The 25,623-nt window shown below is 24.6% G+C and overlaps 2 protein-coding genes across 6 annotated transcripts in view; one reads left to right on the top strand and one right to left on the bottom strand.

Moving 5' to 3' along the window:
• The window catches only part of LOC122509218, a 49,172-nt gene that overhangs the window by 16,812 nt on the left and 6,737 nt on the right, over positions 1-25,623 (top strand). The window lies entirely within an intron of this gene.
• Positions 1,124-25,623, bottom strand: LOC122509216 (aromatic-L-amino-acid decarboxylase-like). Of its 5 annotated transcripts, none has more exons than XM_043623081.1 (14): positions 17,021-17,989; positions 16,329-16,836; positions 13,482-13,595; positions 13,123-13,174; positions 12,731-12,801; positions 9,818-10,060; positions 9,577-9,702; positions 9,086-9,324; positions 8,340-8,514; positions 8,107-8,272; positions 7,706-7,758; positions 6,542-6,732; positions 3,070-3,165; positions 1,124-2,914 (listed from the first exon to the last, which is right to left on the bottom strand). In XM_043623081.1, exons 2-14 carry the CDS (start codon positions 16,551-16,553, stop codon positions 2,776-2,778), a joined length of 1,890 nt encoding a protein of 629 aa, XP_043479016.1. In that variant the 5' UTR covers positions 16,554-16,836; positions 17,021-17,989; the 3' UTR covers positions 1,124-2,775. The 5 variants fall into 5 exon arrangements, with proteins under 5 accessions (XP_043479016.1, XP_043479017.1, XP_043479014.1 ...); XM_043623082.1 differs by having other exon boundaries at positions 3,088-3,165; XM_043623079.1 differs by lacking the exon at positions 17,021-17,989 and adding an exon at positions 25,288-25,623 and having other exon boundaries at positions 1,125-2,914; positions 6,473-6,732.

Genomic DNA, 25,623 nt, shown 5'->3' with positions numbered 1-25,623 from the left:
TGCGAAAAGTTATTTTTACGAATTGTTATGTTTGCGAATTGTCATTTTTGCGAAAAGCTATTTTTGCGAACTGTCATTTTTGCGAAAAATACAATAGTGAATTTATAGACCTACAAGTTTTCTATTGTATTTTTCGCAAAAATGGCGATTCGCAAAAATTACTTTTCGGAAAATTGACAATTCGTAAAAATGGCGATTCGCAAAAATGACAATTCGTAAAAATAACTTTTCGCAAAAATGACAATTCGTAAAAATAACTTTTCGCAAAAATGACTATTCGCAAAAATGACAATTCGTAAAAATGGCGATTCGTAAAAATAGCGATTCGCAAAAGTGACAATTCGCAAAAATTACATTTCTTAAAAATGACAATTCGCAAAAATGGCAATTCGTAAAAATGACTTTTCGCAAAAATGACATTTCACAAAAATGTCTTTTCGTAAAAATGACAATTCGCAAAAATGAGTTTTCGAAAAATTGACAAATCGTAAAAATGGCGATTCGCAAAAATGACTTTTCGGAAAATTGACAATTCGTAAAAATGGCCATTCGCAAAAATGACAATTCGCAAAAATAGCTTTTCGCAAAAATGACAATTCGCAAAAGTGACATTTCGCAAAATTGGCTTTTCGCAAAAATGACTATTCGCAAAAGTGCAGTTCGGTAAAATGACATTTGGGGAATAATCATGCGTCCCTTATCCTTTCCTTTATGTTTTATAATAATATTCTAATGAGTTGTTCAATTTGAATAGGTTTGAATTTTTAATTTTTGAACACCTTAATTCCAATGAAAAAAAAAATGATTAAATATTTATTTTAAATAAAACTATTGATGTTTTCGAATAATTTGACTTCTGAAGAAATTTGTAAGTAAATTTAATAGAACATTTTTTTGAGTATCTAATAATTTTTAGAGTGAATGGGAATATTCTTTAGGGTCAGGGAAAAAGTCCAAGTTGTGTTTGGAAATCAGAGAAATGTCAGGGAAAAATGAAGTTAAATTTTTGTTGCAACCCTGTATAAATAAATTATATTTTTATCTTATTTATTTAACTAATTTTTATGGTCCCCTAAAAGTCCCCTATTTTTTAATTTTCAGTCCCCTATTTTCCCTAAAATACTTTTTAGGGGCACTGTGAAGCCTGTAGGGATATTTAGAAAGGTTTCAGTTATGACATAACAGAAGAAGGAAAATCTGTCCTCAGAAAATTGAATTAAGAGTAACAGTGCGATTTCAAAATTTGTAGCAAATTCGGGACATATTAGATAAACATGATTAGAGGGGACACTATTTACAAATTTGATTATAGTTTTCGAAAATTCATAATGACGAAAGAATATTTATAAATCCGTCAAATATATTTGAAATTTTTTTTTGAGGTTACTGATTACGTATTTTTTAGTCAAGAATAAACGTATTATGACCGTCTGTGCATGTATCATTATAATTTGTCATTCAAAAATTTTTGCCAGCCATATATTAGATCCGAAATTCTAAAAGCTGACATCAAATTCGTAATCAGCGATTTCAATAACAAGTAGATTCATGTCTAAAAAATTATTACAGTAAATAATTATAAATTACAGTGAATAAGAATTATTTCTCACAAAATTTTGAATAGGAATTATTTTCCACTTATATGTAAATAGGAATTATATTGTCCGCTAGTTTCAGTTGGCATTGTCTTGCACGTGATGTACAAAAAGAATTATCTTGTATTAAAATTTTGATAGGAATAATATTTTTCTCAGTTGATTCAATTAATAAGCATTATATGAACCGTAGATATCGATTTATTTTTGAAAGTTGATTAATAAACTTATTATCTTGAACCGTTTATAAAACAAAACAGAAAAGTTTTGTATAGAAAGTAAAATGTTTAAATTAATTATTATTAACATTCAAGTGAGTCTAATAGTAGTCCAGAAGCGCAAGCAAATTTAAAGCATTTTTAATAACTCGAGCATGTCTAATCAGTAATTTCGCTACACTTTTTATCATAATAACTTTCCACGTGCAATAAAAGAATTTTATAAATACAGAAAAAATAAGATTATTAGCCATAATCACAGTTTTGTTCAAGTTTTTATTCACAAAAAAAATTTCACTTTTATCCATAAAATGATATAAAATTGCTAAATATTAAAATTATGTTTTAAATAATCATGAGAAAGAACTATTAGTTTGGATACACTAGCTTCAAAAATAAAAGTGAAATTCTAAAAATAATATTGAAACAATCAATAATTTTAATAGATGCAAATAATTTTTTTTTTTAATTTCTATAATTGTTCTAAGGAATCTAAATAAACTATAATTTATTTTTATGTACACGAAGCAGTTTTATTCTCTATCAGTAAAATGAAATGTAATCTGACATCTAATTTTTATTCAAATTTTTCGATACGCCTATATAAGAACTTCAACATTTTTATCTAAGACCTCTAGAAGTACATTCAAGGTGTTTGAAAATTATTTAAATTTTAAAATTTTTTATATTAAAGATACGCGATTAATGTGTATTCTTTGTAAATAATTTTGTCGAAAGCTTTGTTTTTTTTAAATTCATGAAGTCTTTATATAATTAAATACTTGATTTTTATTGGTGTTGCGAATTGAGCGTCGCAAGATGGGAATCCATTAGATGTAAATTTGAAGAAAAAATCTTTCATATTTTGCCATTTCATTCTCTTTATAATAATCTCGATGTTAAATTTAATTATTTCTTATTTGAGTTTCGTGTGAGATTGAGCCAAACTTTTTTGGATTTAATTACGCTCGACCGTTTGGTGATCTTCCTCGAGAAGGTGAAACGGACGGAGATGGTTCAGGACTGCCACCGTTACTACTTCCTCGACGACTTCCGGCTCCTCCTGTTTTTAATCTTACCATTGTATCCAAATGGCGAAACCTTGAATATTATTGTTAAATATTAATTTCTTGTTTTCTTTGGATTTCAATTTTGCTAAATAGTAAAGCATGGTTTTTTTTTAAAATTGTTTCTGATATTTGTAAGTGGGCAAATAATTGTTAAAGAAAATAATAAGAGTTTCATTAATACTTTACTTTTCGAAAATCCCCCACCTGAGAGATAGTTCACTGGTATCGGCAGCATCCTTTGCTTGCATTAAATAGGCTAGTGGCCAGGATATCCACGAACGTCTGTAGAATATAATCGTATGCTGAGATTGTTAAGCTAGAACTCTTTAGAATTTTATTGAAATTTGAAAATATTAAACTTGCAGAATAACTATTTTATATTGCACTAGGTAAAATTATGTTTTCAAAAGTAATTTGTTGTTTATTAAATTAAAGTTAACTTAAAGTTTGCTAATATAGCGAAAATTAAACACATAGAAGCAGCTAAAAAATAACTACAGAGTTAAATTTTTTAAGTTTTTAAATGATTTCGGCTACCTTGTAGCTAACTTTAGCAGTAGTAACAAATATTAAAATTTAGGGAACTATAGCTACTGATTCCTATATGCATTCGCCCGAAAGGATATTCACTCTGTTTTTAAGATCTAAATTCTAATGGTTGATTCTAGTGATTGATTCATGTGATAAATGATGATTCAGATTAGAATTATTATGATTCAGATTTTCGAACCAAACTTCAATTTAGTTGGAATTGAATATGGTTGTGACACCAGAACATCCGGCTTATGAACCTAAACAAATGAAAGTCAGGGAAAAGTCAGGAATTTTTATTAAAAGTATTGGAAAAAATTAAATTTTTCGAATTCATAAGAAAATTCTGAATTTTTGGTGTCTTTTTCGTTTGCCTCATAAACTATGAAACTACCACTAATTCTAATACAAAACCTTCAATTTTTTTTTATATTTTTGACAAGAATGAAGTTTTTAATATTATTTAATTTTTTTTAAAGTTTTAACTCAATTATCTTCATAAATAACAAAATTCTTCTCTGAAATTCAATTACATTTAGGAATTTTAATAAAATTCTCTGCAAATTTCAATTGTTTTCCAAATTTTTCCTCAATTCAATGATTTTCAATACCTATTTACTATTTTCATAAAATTGGGCACAAAATTTAATTATTGAAAAAATTTTTTTTTATTACAATTCTACGAAAACATTCAATTATTATTTTTATAAAGAATAAAATTTCTTTTAGAAATTGAATTATTTTCATTGATAAATTTCAAATATTTTTAATACAATTTTAAATAAATTCCTCAAAAAATGCAATTATTCTTAACAATTTTCTCTCTAAATCTGAATCAGCGAAATTTCACTGATTCTCAGCGATAAGTATGCCACTATTTTAAAACAGCGTATATGCGCTAATTAATCAGTGAAGTTTCACTGATTATTTAGTGAAATTTCACTAATTCACAGCGCATATACGCTAATTGAAATAGTGGCATACTTATCGCTGATTCAGATTTAGAGAGTTATATTGAAACTCAACGAAAGAATTAAATTTTAAGAAACATTCAATTATTCAATAACATAATAAAATTCGTTGTTAAAATTCAATTATTTTCATAAATAACTTTTTTAATTCGTCGCAGAAAATGAATTATGTATTTTCAAAAATTTTTTAAGTAATTCTGCAAAAGAATTCAATTATCTTGGTAAACAACAAAATTCTTTTCATAAAATCAATTATTTTCAACAAATCCAATAAAATTTCAATTATTTAAAGAAAATTTAATAAAATTCTTCGCATTAATGCAATTATTTTCATAAATTATTATTATTATTATTTAAATTCTTCTCATGAATACAATTATTTTTAAATTCTTAAATTCAATTACTTAAACAAAACTTTATTCAAATTCTTCTCACGAATTCAATTATTTTTAAAAATTTTAATAAAATTCTTCAAAAGTTTTTAATTATTTTCAAAAATTGTGATAAAATTCTTCAATTTAATAAATTTTTATACAATTTTAACTCAATTCCTTAAAAGAAATTAATTATTTTTAAAATTTGATAATAAAATTCTTCATAAAAATTTAGTTTTAAGAAATATTCAATTATGCAATAAATTATTAATTTTTGTGTTCAAATAATTGAATTCTCGTAGAATTTTCTAATAAAAATTTATTTCAAAATGAATTTCGGTTAAAATTTCGGTTTTTTTGTCTTTAAATAAATTAATTTTCGTAGAATTTTCTAATAAAAATTTATTTCAAAATGAATTTCGGTTAAAATTTGAGATAATAATTGAATATTAAAAGCATTCTAGCGTAAATTTTTAGAAATAATTGAATTTTAAAAAGGTTTTAAATTAAAATCTTTGAAAATCTGAAACTTTCATACTTTTAAATTAAAAATTCTGTTAAACTAATTTGCTCGAAAAATTTTATTTGAATTCTTTTTTGAAATTATTGGAACATTTTATTTTCTAATATCTATTTAAATGAAGAATTTTCTAATAATCGAAATTTATGGTAAAATTGAATTGTAAACAAATGGATTTGAAAATTTCCAAAAAACTTTTTTAAGAATTATTAAAAATAATTGATTTAAAGAAGAATTTTAGTAAAAAATTCTAGAATCTAGTAATAATTGAATTTAAATGATGAGAAAATAATTTCGAAGAAGTTAGAGTAACAATATTTTTATGTAAAATAATAATATTTTATCATTGGATTATTTTTAATTATAGAAAAATATTTTATATTTTTTAATTGTATATAATTTTAGTCATTTGTGATGAGAAAATGTGTCTAGAGTTTATTTTTCTGACTATTCAAAATTTTAGATATTTTGTCGGCCATTTTTGAGCCGCCATTTTGAATTTCGAAAAAATTAAAAATTCTAGCAATGCCTAAATGAAAGGTCATATATTTTGGACGCGATATTTTGTCAGTCCAAATTTTTCCTGAAGCGATTTCCAATCGAAAATATAGTTTTAATGAAACAAAAACCAAAAAATTTTGGGTTTTTTTTGTTTAAACAATCATAACTTTTGATCCTTAAGTCAAAAGTTAAATTTTCTTGTAGATTCTGAAAGAGGACGAAAAAATACATAAGAAACACGATGTGCAAATTTTTTTTAGCCCACTATCTTTGAAAATGGTAACTGTTTAGTTGCATTATCTTTACGATAGTTGTGGTGCCTTTTGTTTGGAATTTTATTGAAAATTTAGAATTCATTGATAAGGAGAAGAAAAAACATGTTAAATAAATAGTATAACAGTAATAATTCTAGAGTATAGAAAGTTCATGTTTCGGATCTTAAAAGATGCATCTTTTCATAGTGTGAAAAATTAATTATGAGAGATAATAAGTTACGGCTTCTATAATCCTGGTGAACATTATCCCATCTTCCCCTATCAGTGTTAGTACAGTTCTATCTTATATTTTTATTTCTTACCTATACAACTAGATTAGAGCCTTCTGCTCTGTTAATAAAACAGAAGTGAACCACCAATCGGACATAATAAATATTAATAATTAACGTAACATTTAGTTTATTAGGAATCGCTTACTTTGCGCACGAAATGCAATACGTTGTAGGCAGTGTATCGTGCATGCTGGACATAGTACGATTTACATACGTGGGGGTTTGATTAGACCCTATTCCACCAATTGTAGCCTGTGTGTCAAGTTTAGGCGTTCTATTTGGTGTTTTAGTAAATCCAGGCTGAATTGCTGGATCAGAAACCATTCGTACAAAGAAGGCTCTTCTCTGTTCCAAAGTAGCTTTCCTCTTCTTTTCTCTTATGTCAGCTAGTTCATCCATTACGTCCTATAAAAAATATCAAAAAATTAATATTCACATAAGCAAGCAGTTGCGCAGCATGATCAAAATTATAAAAGCAAAAATGTGCACGAGGAAACAAATCATTCTTCCCTGATATCAAACGCCGAAAAAATAAGTCAGGAAATTTTAAAATTTGTTAAACTTTGGAATAAATTTTATATTCCTCCCTAAAATATTTGCTGTAAGTTATGTTTTTTTTATTAGAACTTTTATTAGTTATTAGGATCTAAGCACTGTATTTAAGACATTTGTTTATTAACAATTCAACAATTATTATTTGGTCAAATAGTCAAATCCTCCACCAATAATTAGTTTTATGTTAAAAATATACTTTTTTAAACCGCTTACCAAACTGTCGTAACTGCATTAAGCATGCAGCCTTACGTCACTTTCGAATTATAATTGTTTTACATTTTTATTGCTATTTAAAAATCTGTCTACAGTAATTATTTCATAAATTTCAATTAATATATTTAGAATTTAAAATCACGAAAGAAAAATACATATTAATTATGAATATACCTATATACTATTAATCGCTTTTAATTATTGATTTCAACGTTTTATTTTATAATTCAACGAATTTTAATTGCAATTACTTTCGCGAATTCTTGATTAATAGAAATCAGCTACCTGATGTTTTGACCTATTAATAATAGAAGTCTGACCATTTCATAAATCCCCTCAGATGGTTTTCTTTTATATAAAAGTAAATAGCGTGCCTATAAAGTAAAGTTTATTATGCAAATTTGTAAAGCAAAAATATCAAATTTTCAAAATTGATCATCTTGATTTCTAGTTTTACAGAAACATAAAATGTTTTGAATGATGGAGAAAATTTTCTGTAAGGAAATTAAATTTTCGATTTCTAAATTTTGTTTATAAATATCCTTTCTAATTAAAAGATAAAATTAAAGAATAAAGTGGATAGTTTTACAGAAGTGAAAAAGTAGATTACCTTAGATTCTAGAAGTTCTGATAGGTAGTCCGTGATTACGCCCCACGCAATATCTATTAAACGTAAAATTCTTTTAATGACAAGAATAATTATTTATGAGGCAAAAAACATTCACTCGAGATGAGTCGTTCTCAATGTGACAAGAAGTTACTCATGAGATAAAAACCTTTTGTTATAATTAGTATTTTGATTTTTAATGAAGTATTTTATGGAATTATAATCGATTTTCTGATTTATGGATATTTCTAAAGATCATCTTCAAATAATTGCATTAATTAAAATTGATAATTTAAAATATTTTTTACATTGCTGAATAAAAATATATATATATTCAATACTAATTACTGTTCTCTGCGTTTATCAAATTTATGAGCAATGCAATTTTAAATTATAATAATTACCAACATCCTCGTTTGTAGCATTTGGAGCAGCTAAAGCAAATCGTATCGTGTATCGTTGATTAACTTTTGCTGGTATCATATGTATTTTTCCAGAATCATTAATTGCACTCAATAATTTTTGATTTAGTTTATCAGATCCCTTAGCTCGAAAGCACACTAATCCTAACTGTAAAACATTACCCATATTACAGAGTTAAATTTATTATTTTTTTTTTAAATCTTAAAATACTCACCACAACTTCGTTGCATACTTCAAACCTCGAGTCTTTTTTAACGTGTGACTCGAAACGCTTCGCAAGCTGAACATGATTTCGAATATATGCTTGTAAACCAGAAATTCCATAGCTTCTAATGACAAACCATAATTTTAAGGATCGAAATCGCCTACTTAGTGGTATGCTCCAATGTCTGTTTGCAAAGAAAGATCAGTTTTGGTTTAAACTGAGTTATCAAATAATTTTTTGTTTTTTTCGAAAATGTAACCCCCCTGCGTATGTTAGTTTTGACCCAAATAGTAAGTTGTAAATTCAAAATAAGCCTTATTTCTACTACTACTACTACTACTATTGGTATGTAATTGTTTAATAAAGTGTCCTGATGATGGTGTCAAACCCAAGACACCGAAATCTTGCATAACTAATGAAATAGTATTTCATTTATTACTCTTCCGATAATCGATTAAAAGAATATCAACAAACTTCAACAATGGAAGAAAAAATCAACTATATATATAAAAGTAAAATTATTCATTAAATAATTTATTTATTTTACGATAGTTGTTCAAGATTTAAGTTATTTAGAAAGAAATCTTTGACAGAAATTGAAAAAATTAAAGGATTTGTATTAGAATTCGTGGTAATTTTATAGTTTATGAGTCAAACAAAGTGTGTTAAAATGGAAAATCAATTGATTGACAAGATAATTGTGAATGAAGAAGGTAATTTTGATTTGTTTTGAAAAATAATTAAAAGTAAATTACCTATAATCAATTGCTGTGTCAGCGTGAGTATGTTGAAGGTAAAGAGGATCTACAACTAGAGCGCTTGTTAGTTTAAACCTGTCTCGAACCCAGAGACAAGAGCAATCGAAATTAGTTAGCAGGAACTTATTAGGATTAGTGTTAACTGAATCTGCGTACTCAATACCTTCCATTAAGTATTTTAATTCAGGACAAATAAACGCATTTCCAGCATAGGCCGCATCAACATGCAACCAAATCTAAATATTTAAATTAAAAACAACTTTATATGATATAGAAATACATCACTTTTCTTTGAATTGTAGTGCTTTTTGAAGCATAAAGGAAATTATTAATTTCTTTTATAATTCAAGAAGCATAAAAATTATTTCTCAAACAACAAATTATTTTCAAAATTCTTAAATTTATGATTAGTTGAAAGAAATTCATTTGATATTTTTCATATTAATTATAATGTATTTCCAACTTGAAATTTTTAATTTTAAACTCACTCCGGGATATTTTTTGCAAACAGGTCCAATTTCTTTCAAATTGTCAAATGAAACACATGCCGTTGTGCCAAGAGTTGAGGAAACAAAAAATGGCACATATCCCTCAGCGACATCAGCTTCAATTGCCTGAAATGAGAAAAAAAAAAAAAATTCTAAAGAACATGATTTTTCATTCATTCCGCGTACGTGAAATAAAATTTAATTCGTTTTCAAGAGAATATATTTGATTTTCTTTTATAACCTGTCGTAAAGTTTCACCCCTTAGTACACTTTTTTCATCGGGTTCCAAAATTCTTAATTTTACGAAGCATATCATTGCGTCTTTTTCAACACAACTATGACTCTCACGACTACAGTAGGCCATTAACTTTCCAAGTAGAGCAGTTTCGTCTAAATGTGAATGAGCCGGGGATTCCTTGAGCCTAGCAATTGCCTGTGCTCTTGCAGCCAACATACAAACTAATATACATTCTGAAGCTGAGCCCTGAAAATAATTTTTTGTATTTTAATTTTTACTATAATTAGAAATGTCAATTTTATTATAATCATTAAGCAAATGTAGGAAAGTGACATACCATCATCGGACACTTAAACATTTTTGTAAATTGCTTATAAATTTTTGAAATATTGGTTACATTGTTTTATAACATACAAAATGTTTATTTAATACTTAATATTTTCTTTAATGTTTAATATAAATTGCATTTGTAGAATAAACAAACCCATGACAGGAAAAGTAAGAACAATTAATGAAAGTGAAATATTATAACATTGAAAACTTTGTCGGTTACCTCTGGACAAATATGGAAATATTTGTGTTATAATTATTTAAATTTATGACAAAACAAAAGTTTCTTATTGCAATCGTAAAATATATTTACTTTTCAACTTTAAGAACAATAAACACTTTAATTATTGTGTACTTATAATTAATAACTATGTAAAAATTAATTAACAATAATTACTAAACATCATAATAATTAATGTTTCTATCCAAAACATTAAATAAAAATTGAGACTATTAATTGTCCTAATAGAATTTATTTAATTGACGGGGTTTGATCAACTTATTTAGACATATTATATATTCACAAATATTATGACTATTATATGAAGTATATGAGTCGTCGGATCTTATAACGACACATAAAATTTCCACGGCGATATTAGTTTGCCCCTGAAGGTTTAAAAATTAATTAAACAAATTTTTTTTAATTACTTCTGAATACGAAATTTTTTTGAGTATTTTTTTTTCTTCTATTAAAATTTTTCTTATCTATTAAGATTTTAGAAGAAAACGCAAAAACTATATCGCTTGAAATTTATAAAATTAAAAATGTCTGACCTGATATGTTGAATAAATGAAAAAAAACAGCGATCTCGAAAATCCCCGAATTTAGTAAATTTTAAATAATTTTGATCGATTTTTTAAAAATAATCGGTCATGTTGGATCCGCTATTTTGAATTTTTAAAATCTGTCTTCAAATTCGTAACAAGCGATCCTGAAAACCCCCCAGTAACAAGTTTCAAGCAAATCCAAATAGTTTTTAATTTTTATCCGCCATATTGCATCCGCCATTTTGAATTTTTAAAATCTGATGTTACATTCGTAATCAGCGACGCCGAAAACCCCCTTAGAATTTATTTATTCAGGTTTTCCGTCAGTCTAAAGATTAAAAAACAATTTGACATGCTTGCCTTTCTAGTTAATCAATTAAATAAATTTTAATCGAATTCCTCAAAAAATGTAATTATTCTTAAAATTTTATTAAAATTCGTCAACAGAATTCAATTATTTAAAAATTTGTTAATAAAATTCTTTATGAGAATTCAATTTTGAGAAACATTCAATTATTCAATAAATTATTTATTTTTGTATTAAAAATAATTAGGTAGGTAGGTATTTAAAAAGAAATATTATTAAAAAATTCGTCTCAAGAATTCAATTATTTTCAAAAGTAATAAAATTCTTAGCAGAAATTCAATTATGGTCAAAAGTTTAATAAAAGTTATAGTCAAAATTTCAATTATTTTTATAAATATTAAAATTTTTCTCTAAAATTAAATTATTTTCAAAAATTTTTATAAAATTCTTGGCAATATTTCAATTATTAAAAAAAGTTTTAATAAAATTCTTGATAAAATTTCAATTATTTTCAAAAACTTTTCTCAATTCAATGAAATTTTTTTACAGAGATTCAATTATTTTTAATACATTTTTAATCTAATTTCTCGAAAAATGAAATTATTCTTAAAAATTTTATTGAAATTCGTGAAAAGAATTTTAATTACCTATATTTAAAAATTTGTTGATAAAATACTTTAAATGAGAGTTGAATTTTAAAAAACATTCAATTCTTCAATAAATTATTTATTTTTGTGTTTAAATAATTGAATTGTCGTAGAATTTTCTAATAATAATTGATTTACATATGAATTTTAGTTAATGTTTTAGATAATAATTGAGTTTTAAAAAAGTTTCAAACTATAATCTTTGAATGTTTGAATTTTTCATACTTTTAACTTAAAATTGTATAGATTTAACTTTTTGTAAAAGTTGAATTGAATTTTTTTTTAAGTTATTTGAAGTTTTATTTTCTAATATATATTTGATTGAAAATTTTTTTGAATAATCGATGAAATTTCATAAAAATTGAATTGTAAACAAAAGGATTTGAAAATGTTGAAAGAAATTTTTTAGAAATTATTAATAATAATTAATTTACACTTTATAAAGAAGAATTTTAGTTAAAAATTGTGGAAAACAATAATTGAATTCAAATAATGAAAGTAATTTTGAATAAGTTACAGTAACAATAATAATAGGTATAAAATGATGATTTTATCAGTCCAACATTTTTAATTATTATAAAACATGAAGATATCGATTGCTCCGAGTCGAAGACTCGGAGTGATAGATATTTTCATGTTTTATAATAATTTTTTATAAGATGTTTAATTTCAAAAAGGATTGAATTAAAAATTTTGTAAAATATAAATGTAGTTTTAAAAACCTGGAAAAATTTCGTTTTTTAACCTATGGAATTTATGTTATTGAAATAATTTAAATTTAATTATTCAACTAAATTTTCAATCATTTCTACTAATGTCAATGAAAATTGGAATCTGGTTTATATTATAAAATATAGTCACCTGAATTACTCCACCGCCTCTACTTCCTTCACTAAAATACAGGAAGTCATTTGGTAGGCCAATAGCTTTTCCTTTAAATTACAAAATTTTGATAAATATTAAAATACATATTTAAATATTCTTTGAAATTAATTTATTATTTTATTGTTTAAATATTATTTTATTAAGTAAATAAATAAAAATATGCCAAATTACGTCACGCTCATAAGGGAGGAAGGGGATCAGATTGTATCATGAATTATAAATAAAAATTTTATTACTAAAATTGCGACAAAAAAAAAACGGTCAAAAATTAGACCGAAATATCGTGACGTAGTTTGTGAACGACCTATACTGCAAAGAGTTGAAAATTTAGTTAAAAGTGAATTAGGTAGTATTAATATTGATCTTACCGAACCAATCACAAACTATCGTCTCCAATTCTGTGCAAGCTGGACTGGCAGCCTAAAATAAATTCAATATAAACTGAGTAAATAATTTTTCCAAATCCATCATTTTTTTGACATTTCTTGTTCATTTCCACAATTTATAAAAGATTGATAAAGTGTTACAAAAGAGAAAAAAAGTAATAATTTCAAAACATTTTATTCCATTTAATAAATTAAATAATCAATAAATTTTATTGACACTTTTAATAAATTTTTTTTTCCATCAAACATGAAGTAAATAATTTTTGAATAAATTATAGATAATTTTTTTTCAAAAAAAAAAGAATAGTTCGAATATTTGAATAATTAAAAATTTCTCTTACCCATGAAAATCCGATACATCCAATTGCATCTGATAACATGTCACCAAGAATGGAAGGAAAGGAATTTCCAGCAGGAAAATACGCGTGAAATCTTGGATGCTGCCAGTGCGTAATCTGATGGGACATTTTACAACTCAACTATTTCTACTTCTATATTTGTTCTAAAGTAGTAATGAAATTGCACGAGTTTCTTGAAATAACAGTTGTACTTGATTGTTTCTGATTACTTCATATTCTTTATTGTTATGTGCTCCTAATATCAAAAACTTTCTTCATTCCAAGCAATAAATAAATAAATAAATAAATGACATTAAGAAAAGAATGAACTATTATATTTTTATTATTATTAAATTTAAAAATATTTTTTTACAATTATCTTTTTATTAATTTAAGTGGATTACTATTAAAAATATAGTAATTTTTTTTATGTATATTTTGACCCCAAATTAACGTTTTTCAATTATAAATTTTTCAAAAGAATTTTTTAATGTTTTTTGAAATTTTTTAAATCAGTTCAATTTAGATTTCAAAATTTTTACAATATACTTTAAAAATATAAAAAAATCTTTCTATCTTCTCCCCATGCTTAGCCATACTTTGCCTATGGTTTAAAAATGGAAATAATTAAAAGATTTTGTATTTATTTATTTAATAAAAACTTAATTTTTGTTGTCCCCATTCTTTAACCATGAAAATAACAATCTTCCCCTGAGTAAAATGATGTACAAACAAATTAACAAATTCAATTAAATTTAACAATTAATTTAATTAATTTGAAAATAATTTTTTTTATTATTAGGTATAATGTGAACAGTATTATTTTTTATAAATATCAACTATTTTTTTTTAACAATTTGAATTTGTTTGATTGAAAAAAAATTGTTTATCTCTAATATAGTTAAATATTTAAATCAAAAAAGTTGATGTTCCTAAAGTTCTGAAGGTTTAAAAGAACGAAATAATATAATTAATAAAGTTAAACAATAGATTTAAAATTTAACAGAGAAAATTTACAAGAAATAATAATATAATTATATAAAAATGAAATTAAAATTAGAATTATTTAAAAGTTTTTGAAAAATCCGATTTTACTTTAAAAGTTAGTTTCTAAGTTTATATTAATTTCTGAGAAAATTTAAAAAAAACGGGAAAAATTTCTTTCTATTTTTTGAACATTTTAAGGAAAACAGTGTTATAACAAATATATTAATTTAACATAAATGTATAAAGCACATTACGAAAAGAATATTAAAAAATTATTAACTATTAATTATAAACTGTTATTTCTTAGAAATTTACAATTTGATCGTTTTGTTTATAAATTATTTGTTTATTTTACAATAAAATATATTTTGTTTTTAACAAACTGCATATTAATTTCAAAAACGTTTAACACTCTTTTTTGATATTAATACTGGTATCCGGACAAAAAGTCCAAAACAAAAAGTCGAAACCAAAAATTCCAAAGAAAATAAAATCCAAAAAAGTAAAATAAAAATACTTTTATTTTGGACTTATTTTTTGGATTTATTTCCTGGTCAAAAAGTCCAAAGAAAATAATTAAACTAATCGAGTAATTTAATTGGAATTACATTAAAAAAAATAATTGAATTATTGTAAAGAATTTTATCCAAAATTGTTGAAAATAATTGTAATTCTTGGAAAAATTGTTTTAAAAATTTTATATAGAATAATTGAGATTTTTCTAGAAATTTTCTTTATTTATAAAAATAATTGAATTTTTGTGAAGATTTTTTTTATTTATGAAAATAATTGAATTTTTGTTTTTCATTTTTCATATTTTTATTTTTTTGTACTGTAGACTTTTTTTTTTGATTTTTCGGTCTTGATTTTTTGGATTGGATTTTTTTTCCTGTAATCAATAATATTGTATCAAACAAACTCAAAAAAAAAAATCCAAATCGTTTTTGAAAAATATTTCATGATGTAACAAATTAAAATAATAATAATTGTTATTAAATATTTGTTTTGTTTAAATATCTAACAATATAATAACAATAATCGTTATTTATTTTAAGGCCAATTGATTTAATATTTACTTTTTATTACTTAGGCCTTTTTATTACAATATAATTAAAAAAAAACGGTTTTAATAAAAAGCAAATAATAATTATTAATAAATTATTATTAAAATTAATAATTTACTATTATTAATTTTGTATTATTCTTAAAATTTATACTCTATGGAAACATACATGTTAGATTTTTTTTTTTTTTTTTTTTTTTAAATTTTTTTTATGTCAAAATTATACTGGGTCGTTATAGTGATGAAGAAATGGAAATATATTTTGAATTCTTTTTGTTAAAAAAAATTTTCTTTAAGAAAAAAATATTGTAATAAAAAGCAAATAATAATTATTAATAAATTATTATTATTAAAATTAATAATTTACTATTAATTTTTTATTATTATTAAAATTTATACTCTGTTATAGTGATGAAGAAATAGAAATATATTTTGATTTCTTTTTGTTAAAAAAAAATTTGTTTTAAGAGAAAAATATTTTAATAAAAAGCAAATAATAATTATTAATAAATTATTATTATTGAAATTAGTAATTTACTGTTATTAATTTTTTTAGTATTATTATTTAAATTTATACTCCATGCAATAGTGATGTAGAAATGGAAATATATTTTGAATTCTTTTTGTTAAAAAAAATTTGTTTTAAGAAAAAAATATTTATAGATTGATATCTTTAAATATTTTTTTCTTAAAACAAATTAAAAATTATTTATCTTTCCCCCTCTTAATTTGAGAGTAAATTATCTTTATTTTTTAAGTGAAAAATTTTATGAGAAAAATAATTGCGTTATATTACTAACCCCAGGCATAATTTTCGTCTCTACATCGTTCATAATGGCATCCCAAGATTCTGGCTCGTGGGGTGGTTCAGATGGTAGAAGAGGTCGAAGATATCCTGGTCCAACGTCCGGAGTAACTCTTCGATTATGTATATTACTCATAAACTCACAGATATACTCCACCATTTGCTTTCCACGCGTACGAAATTCTTCAACTTCCATTCCTGTATTCGGTGAATTTTTCATTTTTCCAAATTAAAATTGTTTTTATTTTGCCAAAAAAATATGTTCTCTTCTTTTTCAAAACACACCGATTTTGTAGTATTTTGTCCAAAAATTACAATAATGTCATGAAACTTTTAAGTAAACTGCAATTTCACCTTTACACAGCATTTAAACATTTATTTTTTTTTCACGCTCTTCGCATATTTACAAAATTAGCAATGCACGAAAAAATTTGCTAATTCGAAAATTTCTTTATTTCCTATAGAATTCACTATTTTTTGTTGGGGTTTTGTTGATAAATTTTCTGAAATAAAAATATTTGAATTTATATATACAAATTTTTTGAAAGCAATTTTTTTTTTTTGAAAAATGCCGAAAAAAAGAAAATTGAAAAATTAACAGAAGGTGAAGACTTTGGATAAATCGAGTGTTAAATAGTGATTTATTTTTTTATTAAATTATTTTTTTTTCCATGAGTCTTCTCCTACCTGTTGCGGTGGGATTTGTGGAATAGGAACTTTTTAAATGAAGAAGCGGACACGCAGAGGGTTTGACGGAGACTCGTTGGATTCCATGAGCTTGACAATCCGCAGTTAGGAACCAAACAAGAAGGAAAATGTTGTTGACGATTCTGCGCATTCGCAAGGACCACACTTTGTCTTTTGCTCTTGAAGAAAGACGAATCATATATTATAAGAATCGAGATCGAAAAATATAGGACAGCAATTTCTGTCGATCACCGTACCGACAAAAATAAACTGCTCCACTCAACAAGTCGCGAACAAAAGACGCTATCCACACCCATCCTGATTTTTATTCCTTCGTCAAGTATTTCAAAATTGCCAAGGACAATCGTCATCTCCATATAATGTCTATATATATGTATATTCACTGCCGTCCCTCTCGTCAAGTCCTCAATGCAAATTATCCACACGAAAATTGTGTAAAAAAAATTCTCCTACTTACAAATAAAAGGTCATAATGGAAAACTTCATAAAAATGCTTCTATGATGATATACTGAGGAAGGGAAATAGTTTTAAAGAATTTCACTCGAGGGTTGCGTGACGATTTCTTCTGTAAAAACTTTTTCTATGCTGAAATTTTTTTCTCTTCTTTTAAATTTATTTATTTATCTCTGTATGGATTGTTTTTTTATTCTCTTCTTTTGGAAGCTCACCAGTATTTCGTATTTTTTATACTAAATCTGCTCGAGAAATTCATCATCATCATCTTCATTTTATTTTTATTTATTTTTATTATTTACTTCGTGCGTAAAGTCCCTATTACTAATGAGACCCCTAACGAACAGTTACCTAGAATTTATTTTTGGATTCATAATAAAAATTATAATTACTTCTAGTATCACAGAAAACAATCGAATCTAAAAGATCAGTTTTATATTTTGATTTCTGCAGTCAATACTCAATCTGAAAGAGTTAAGTAATCATTTCAGTAAAATAATATTCAATTTAAAACAGTTTAGTAATCAGTCCCAAAAAGTGATATACCAACTTATTTACGCCTTGAAATAACAATTCAAAAAATGCTTTTATAAAATTAAAAGAATTTGATAGGTGTGCCTTTCAGTCCTGTCTGGAAATTTGTTCCATAATTTTTGAACCCTTAATAAAGAATGATCTTTGCAAGTTCGATATGGTGGAATTTATACAAAAAAAATTTTTTTGACATTATTTGGGTCTTTAATAATTACTTTGAAATGTTACAATTCAATTTTAAATCATCAAACAATTTTAATAACATTCTTGATGTTTTTTTGTTAATGATAATAGAAATTCTGGAAAATTGTTGTCTAAAGTTATTGTGTTTATTCTTGAAATCTAATTTTACTCCACAATTTCAAAATTAATTCAAATTATAATACAAATTATAAATATAATTACAAATTATAATAAAAAAAAAATTAAAATTAAAAAATTATAAAATTATAATTACAAATTTTGTAAATATGTATATGAACTTCAAAAGATTAGAATTTTGTAAAAATTTCAATTTTAACTGAATTTAATTAAAAATTTTAAAAAACCTAGATTTTTAAAAAATTTTTTTTGAAATTAGTTAAATTTTGTTATATATATTTAATTGATTATTAAAAATAATGGATTTATAGAAGAATTTTAGTTAAAAACACTGAAACAATTTGAATTTTGAAGCAATTACAAATGATTGCAGAAATTCAATTATTTTCAAATGTAGTAAAATTATTCTCAAAAATCCAATTATTTTCTAAAATTTTATTAAAATTCTTAGCAAAATTTTAATTATTTTCAAAAATTTTGCTCAATTCAATAATTATTTTTAATATCTACTATGTACTTTAATAAAAAAAAATCCCAATACAATTCAATTTCTTAAAAAAAATTTTTAATAAAATTCTACGCAAACATTTCATTATTTTTATAAATAATAAAACTCATCGCAGACTTTCAATTATTTTTAATGGAATATTCCTCGATAAATGTAATCATTCTTGAAAATTATATTAAAAATCAAAGAAATTCAATTATTTTAAAAAACCTTTGCTACAATTTATTTATTAGAATTTAAGTATTATTTTCAATACAGTTTTAATCAAAATTTCTTCAAAAAATTAAATTATTTTCAACAATTTTAATGAAATTCTTTGTAACAATTCAATTTTTTTCAAAATAGTTTTAATAAAATTCTTCATAGAAATTTAATTAATTTCAAAAATTTGTCAAAATTCAATTATTTTCAATGTCCACTATTTCAATAAAATTTCACAAAAGAATTCAATTATTTAAGAAGAAATTTTAATAAAATTCGCCTCAAGAATACAATTATTTTCAAAAATAATATGATTCTTCGCAGAAATTCAATTATGTTCGAAAATATACAAACCTTCAATTATCTTTATAAATAATAAAACTTTTCTCCAAAATTCAATTATTTTTAAGAATTTTAATAAAATTCTTTGCAGAATTTCAATTATTTTTAATACAATTTCATCAAATTTCTTGAAAAATGAAATTATTCGTAAAAATTTTATTAAAATTTGTCAAGAGAGTTGAATGATTTAAAAATTTGTTGATAAAATTCTTTATGAAAATTCAATTTTAAGAAACATTTAATATAATAAAATATTTATTTTTGTATTTAAATAATTGTGTTCTCGTAGAATTTTCTAAAGAATATTGATTTAAAAATGTATTTCATTAAAAATTTTAGATTATAATTAAATATTGAAAGTGTGGATTTTTAGAAACAATTGAATTTTCAAACAGTTTCAAATTAAAATCTTTGAAAATTTGAACTTTTTATATACTTTTAATGAAGAATTCTGTGGAATTAATTTTTTTCAAATTTTTACAAATTTTTACAAATTTTTACAATTTTTTTTTCAAAGTTTACTCGAATTTTTTTTTATTATTTGAAGTTTTTAATTTCTAATATATTTAATTGAAGAATGTCAGAATAATCCAAATTTCGTAAAATTAAATTGTTAACAACAGGATTTGGAAATTCTCAAAGAACTTTTTCAGAAATTATTAAAAAAAATTGATTTAATGAAGAATTTGAGTTGAAAATTCTAGTAATGAATAATCAAAATGATGAAAATAATTTTTGAAGAAGTGGAAGTAACAAATTAGCAGTTTTTAATTATTATATAAAACATGAAGAAAGATTCCGAGTCGAAGACTCGGAGTGATCGGTATCTTTATGTTTTATAATAATATTCTTATATGCTATTGAATTTGAAATTTTTGAAAATCTTACTTCCTGTGTCAGGATGAAATATTTATTTAAAAATTAAGTTATATATTGATGTTTTCGAATAATTTTACTTTTGAAGAAATATGTAAATAAATGTAATAGAACATTTTTTTGTGTATCTTATCATTTTGCTAGTGAATCGGAATATTCTTTAGAGTCAGGGATAAGGTCAAGGTTTTTTCTGGAAATCAGAGAGTTATTTAATTTGGTAAAATATAAATAATGTAGTTTTAAAAACCTGGAAATATTTCGTTTTTTAACCTGTAAAACCTAGAAAAGTCAGGGAATTTGAAATGAGCTAAAGCGTGGCAACCCTGTATAAGTTTTATGTAAGATTTCATACACATTTATCTCTCCAAGGAACATTACGATCTAACGCTTCCCCAAGATCTTTAACTTTATCGCTAAATTTTATCTGGATTGCTCTTAGTGATAGAGGAGAAACAGTAGAAAGAAATTTGTGAGAATTTGATGAGATGCTTGATGAGAGCTTGAATCTTATCCGCGGGTTTATAGAAAGTCCATTATTATTCGCCCAATCTATAACATAATTAATATTTATATTTTCGAATGAATCTAAATTTGTTTCGAAAGGACATAACAGTATGAGTGATACGGAGACCCTCAAGAAGACAATGCACTGTATTTCATTAGCGTAAACAACCAGTCTAACAATCAACCATTGATTGGATACCACCATTATACCAGTGGTATCCTGTATTGAACTCACCACTGCACTTAAGATTGGAGATCAAAATAATGACTGCCAGTTCTAACACTAGTTCTAATCGTTATCCTCTTAACTTTCGCGCTATCAGGGGCTACCCGGGGTAGCCTGCAGTAAAAAAGTTGAAATGATTTTTGTCAAGTCATTCTTTCTTGGGTTTTAAATAAATATTCTCTCACAACATTTATAGACTGTTTCCGGCTTTCACCCGGCGTTAACTTCGTAATTGTCGAATCAAAACTCATTGCTAAACAAGATCGTAACACTTTGAAATACAATTAGACTGTGTCAAATATTCTTTTACAGAGTAAGTCTGAATTACTCCAATGCTAAAAGTGGTGCATCCAAATTACAGAAGAGAACTAAACTGATGATACTGCCTAAATGTGCAAGGTAGCAGAAAATGATTTATTAATTACAAACTATCACAATCGTAAGTAGGTTTTCTCCACAAAAATGTCGATTAATAAATAATCAATTGACATAGGAAAGAAGTTAGACGCAGATCTGCAGAGGTCTTTATCATAGTTTAGTCGCAGTTTAACCTCCGTTTTTATTGAAGTTGTAACAGTTGTGAAGACTGATTCTTACGTCTCAGGAAGAGACTCAGTTGTATTTTGTTAAAAGAATTAAAATTATAAAAGTCTTATTAGTTAATCTCGAAAAAACAGAGATAATAATTGGGTAAATATATGAGGTTAATACAAGATACAAGGAATGTTGAAAGTATTTAAAGTGAATATTGTAAAATCACGTATTATCAAAGTACATTAAACATTTACACCTACATTGTGTTTGAAAAGATTAATATTGCTTGTATAGTAAAACACTATTGCAATTGATTATGTAAAGTCTACAATAAAATCTTTGCGTGAATGAAACAAGTATAATTTTTAAGAATATTTATAATTGTGGACAATATAATTTACTTATCTTTTGAATACATTTTATTGATTTAACCTACACGACAATATTTTGCCTTAGGGATTAAACTGCATTAAAATGATTTCAATTTAATCCAAAATTCATAATTATTTTAATCCAAATGAATGAAATCTTTTGCTTGTTGATGCTTATCATCCTCCATTTTATTGTCAATAAAAATTCACTTTAGACGCCATTTTGTGTCCGCCATTTTGAATACCCCTATCTTATAGGGTGTATATTTTTGACGCGATATTTGTGACTTTTAGATGTGTTCCAATACAAATACCCGTACTAAAATTTGAAAAATTAAAAAAAAACTAAAAATTTCACGTTTTTTTTTAAATTTGTAATTTATTTATTTATAAATTTATCAAATTTTGTGGCAAGCCATTAGATAGAGCGGTTTTTGCCTAATAAGAAATCACTATTGCGAAATTTTTTCTGTAGAGTCTTTATGTTAAAATATAGTGTCAAACTTTGTGATAAAAAATTGTACATTTGGGCGTTAATGGGTTCAACAAAAATAATTCTGAATATTATCTCCAAGTTTATAAAGATCTTAGATCATCGATTAAATGTAAAACCACTATTGCTCTGGAATGATAGTTTAAGAAAAAACGTAAAGAATAACTGTTCAATTTATTGAATAAAAAAAATAAAATGTCGTTTTTAAAATTTTGTGGAGTGTTCTTGATACTTTTTGATTAACCTCTTCTTACCGGGATTGGATCCGCCGCTTGATTTTTTTCAATGATATCAGATTTTTAATCACCCTAAAAATCCCCAACTAAGGAATTTTAAAGATTTAATTACTCCTTCGACTTTTGGTATAACTAATGTATTATGGACAATAATTGATCTACTACAGAGACAACTATAACAAGAACCAATATAAAAAGCAATTTTGAAAACTAATCTTAACTATCTTCACAGTTGCTGTATATGAGTATTTGGAGAACTGAGAGTGGGTGCATCTATTTAGTGCAAATGAGAATATGTGGCGTGATGAAAAGATAAGGGGTGTTAAAACTTATAGAACTTCTCATTCATTTACTTCTGAAATTTATTCAACAACAATATCATCTCTTTTTCATCATTAGACATTACTCATATACCTCATTCCATAATAACTTATTCTAACTACTAGCGCTTTCGACAGTATTTCTGTTATTCTCTCTAGACATCCGAATAGAAGATCAGAGACAATAAGGTTCATACGAGTAGACAGGGGGTTAAATAATATCAGGATCAGTGGCCAACCCCGCTTCAATCCCCTATCTAGCTAAAACACTTCGTCTAATTCGTTTCCCATTGTCACCATTTCTCTCCTATTTTCCCAAATCTTTTTAATCCTTTCAATTAATACTTAATATATTCCTCTTCTTTAGAATTCTTCAATACATTTTATAATTTCACAAGTGATTTTAAGAAAAAAAAATATTAATACCTTTGGAAATGATTTTAATCACTAACGAATAAAAGAACCTGTTGAAATATAGAAACCCAGATAAGACTCCAGTAAATGTTATCTACTCATCAAATGCTTCTTTTTACGAATTTCTTTCTACTCTTTCTCCTTTATCACTATAGGAGGAATCCAGATAAATTTTAGCGATAAAGTTAAAGATCTGGGAGTAACGTTTGCGATCGTAATTTGTCTTGGAGAGATTTATGTGTGTGGAATCTCACATAAAACTTATATATGGTTCTACAACAGTTAAATAAAAATGGAAAATCACTTCCAGATGTGAATTAAAGTTTATGGAGCAAAGATTTTTTTAGTAATAATATAGTAGTACGTCTAGAGAATGTAGGCTTTACTGTCTGTAAAACTTTTACCTGTCTGTAAAAAGTTTACCATTATGATTAATAAAGAAAAACATCAAGAATATATTCCATTAAAATTGTATTACAAATAATTGAAAGTCTGCAATGAGTTTTATTATTTATGGAAATAATGAAATTTTTGCGTAGAATTTTATTAAAATTTTCGAAAATAATTGAATTTTTGAGAACAATTTGACTACTTTTAAAAATAATATTGAATTTCTGCAATCATTTGTAATTGCTTCAAAATTCAATTTGTTTTAGTGTTTTTAACTAAAATTCTTCTTAATCCATTATTTTTAATAATGAATTAAAAATATTTGACTAATTTAAGAAGAATTTTAGTTAATAAAATTTTTTTAAAATTTAGGTTTTTTAAAATTTCTAATTAAATTCATTTAAAATTGAAATTTTACAAAATTTAAAATTAAAATCTTTTGAAGTTTATCTATTTATGAAAATTGGAAATGCAACTCTTCTAAAATTGAATAAGGTTTGAAATATTGAGATAAAATTAGATTTTGAGAATAAACACAATAACTTTAGACAGCAATTTTCCAGGATTTCGATTAAAATTTCCTGAATTTTCCAGGTTTTTTTAAGGTTTATAAAATTCCCTGACATTTACAGATTTTTCAGGTTTTCTGGTTGCGTGACAACCCTGAATTACTCATTGTTTGAATAAAAATATATTGGTGAGTCAATAATAAAAACAACAGTTTTTAAAAGATTGTTATTTTTATTAATTTTAGGATAAATCGTAAATTTTTATAAGAAACTTATGATAGTTTGTTTAAGTTTAATATCACTATATTTTCTATTAAAGAATCCATGTGGTGTTTTTAATTTTTAAAAAGTATATATTCTAGCTTTAAAGTTTGGAAACTCTATCTAATAATCTCTATGGATAATTCTTGTAATTTTTTTGAATGCAGAAAATAATGTTTCGAGTTTTATGTTTATGAGGAAGCAGACAGAAATCAAAACTTTAAAAAATTATGTAGAAGTTTCTCGAAATATGTTATTACCTTTGATAAAGTTGTTCATGTCTGGATATCGAAGATGAAAATGATGTTACAGAGATAAGTAATGATAGTCTAGTTTAATAGTTAGAAGGGTTATCAAGATATATAGTTTGATAACAAACGATATAATTACTTTAATCCGTAACTTTCTCAAAGAGAACATCATACATACATCCATTTAATTAAGTTTCTTATCTTCTGCATGATGTTGTTCAACAATTCGGTATCGATTTTGTGGTTTTTAAAAAATATTTTTTGGTGGTGATTAGTAAATTAGGTAAAAGCCATTCCAAATGAAGACCCATATCTTGAGGACTATGAACTACATTCGCTTTTTCCTCATCAAAAAGCATTTACTTTGGGTTTATACTTTATAATATTTATATTTAGGACTTTCAGGATGGAATAATTAATCAAGAATAATATATTACTCTAGGTAGTAATGATCAATTTTTGTAAACGATTTGTTTATAAAGAAACATTATTATTTCTTACCAATTTCAAAACGTGGTATGTATCGATGTCCTCCGATTGTCACTCACGCGTCGTTATTAAATAACTTAGTTTATATAGAATTATTTTCACAACCATTCATTTTAAAATTTTAAAAGAAACTGCTGACTTTAAAAATTATTTCACATATAGTATCATTTTGACGATAAATTTCTTATCTGTCAATTGTTTTCTTTGTGATTTAGTAAGTTCGCGTTACGTGATTTTTTATGTACAATCCCTATTAATCACAACAATTAATTTTTATTTATTTACATTAATTTTTACTGTGTTTAGTTTTCTTATAAGAACAGCTGAACTTTTGAAACGTAAAAACTG

Source organism: Leptopilina heterotoma, unplaced genomic scaffold, assembly GCF_015476425.1.
Source record: "Leptopilina heterotoma isolate Lh14 unplaced genomic scaffold, ASM1547642v1 Lhet_6, whole genome shotgun sequence".
Classification (NCBI taxonomy): domain Eukaryota; kingdom Metazoa; phylum Arthropoda; class Insecta; order Hymenoptera; family Figitidae; genus Leptopilina; species Leptopilina heterotoma.
The sequence above is the reverse complement of the archived record's forward strand: the minus strand, read 5'-3'. Positions and strand labels throughout refer to the sequence as shown.

Excerpts from the sequence above, each read along its gene's own strand:
- LOC122509216 (XM_043623079.1), bottom strand. The coding sequence starts at position 16,553 with ATGAAAAATTCACCGAATACAGGAATGGAAGTTGAAGAATTTCGTACG. Across the intron at positions 13,596-16,328 it reads AGACGAAAATTATGCCTGGG|ATTACGCACTGGCAGCATCC; the intron begins GTTAGTAATATA and ends ATGTCCCATCAG. Across the intron at positions 10,061-12,730 it reads GAGGCGGTGGAGTAATTCAG|GGCTCAGCTTCAGAATGTAT; the intron begins GTGACTATATTT and ends AATTATTTTCAG.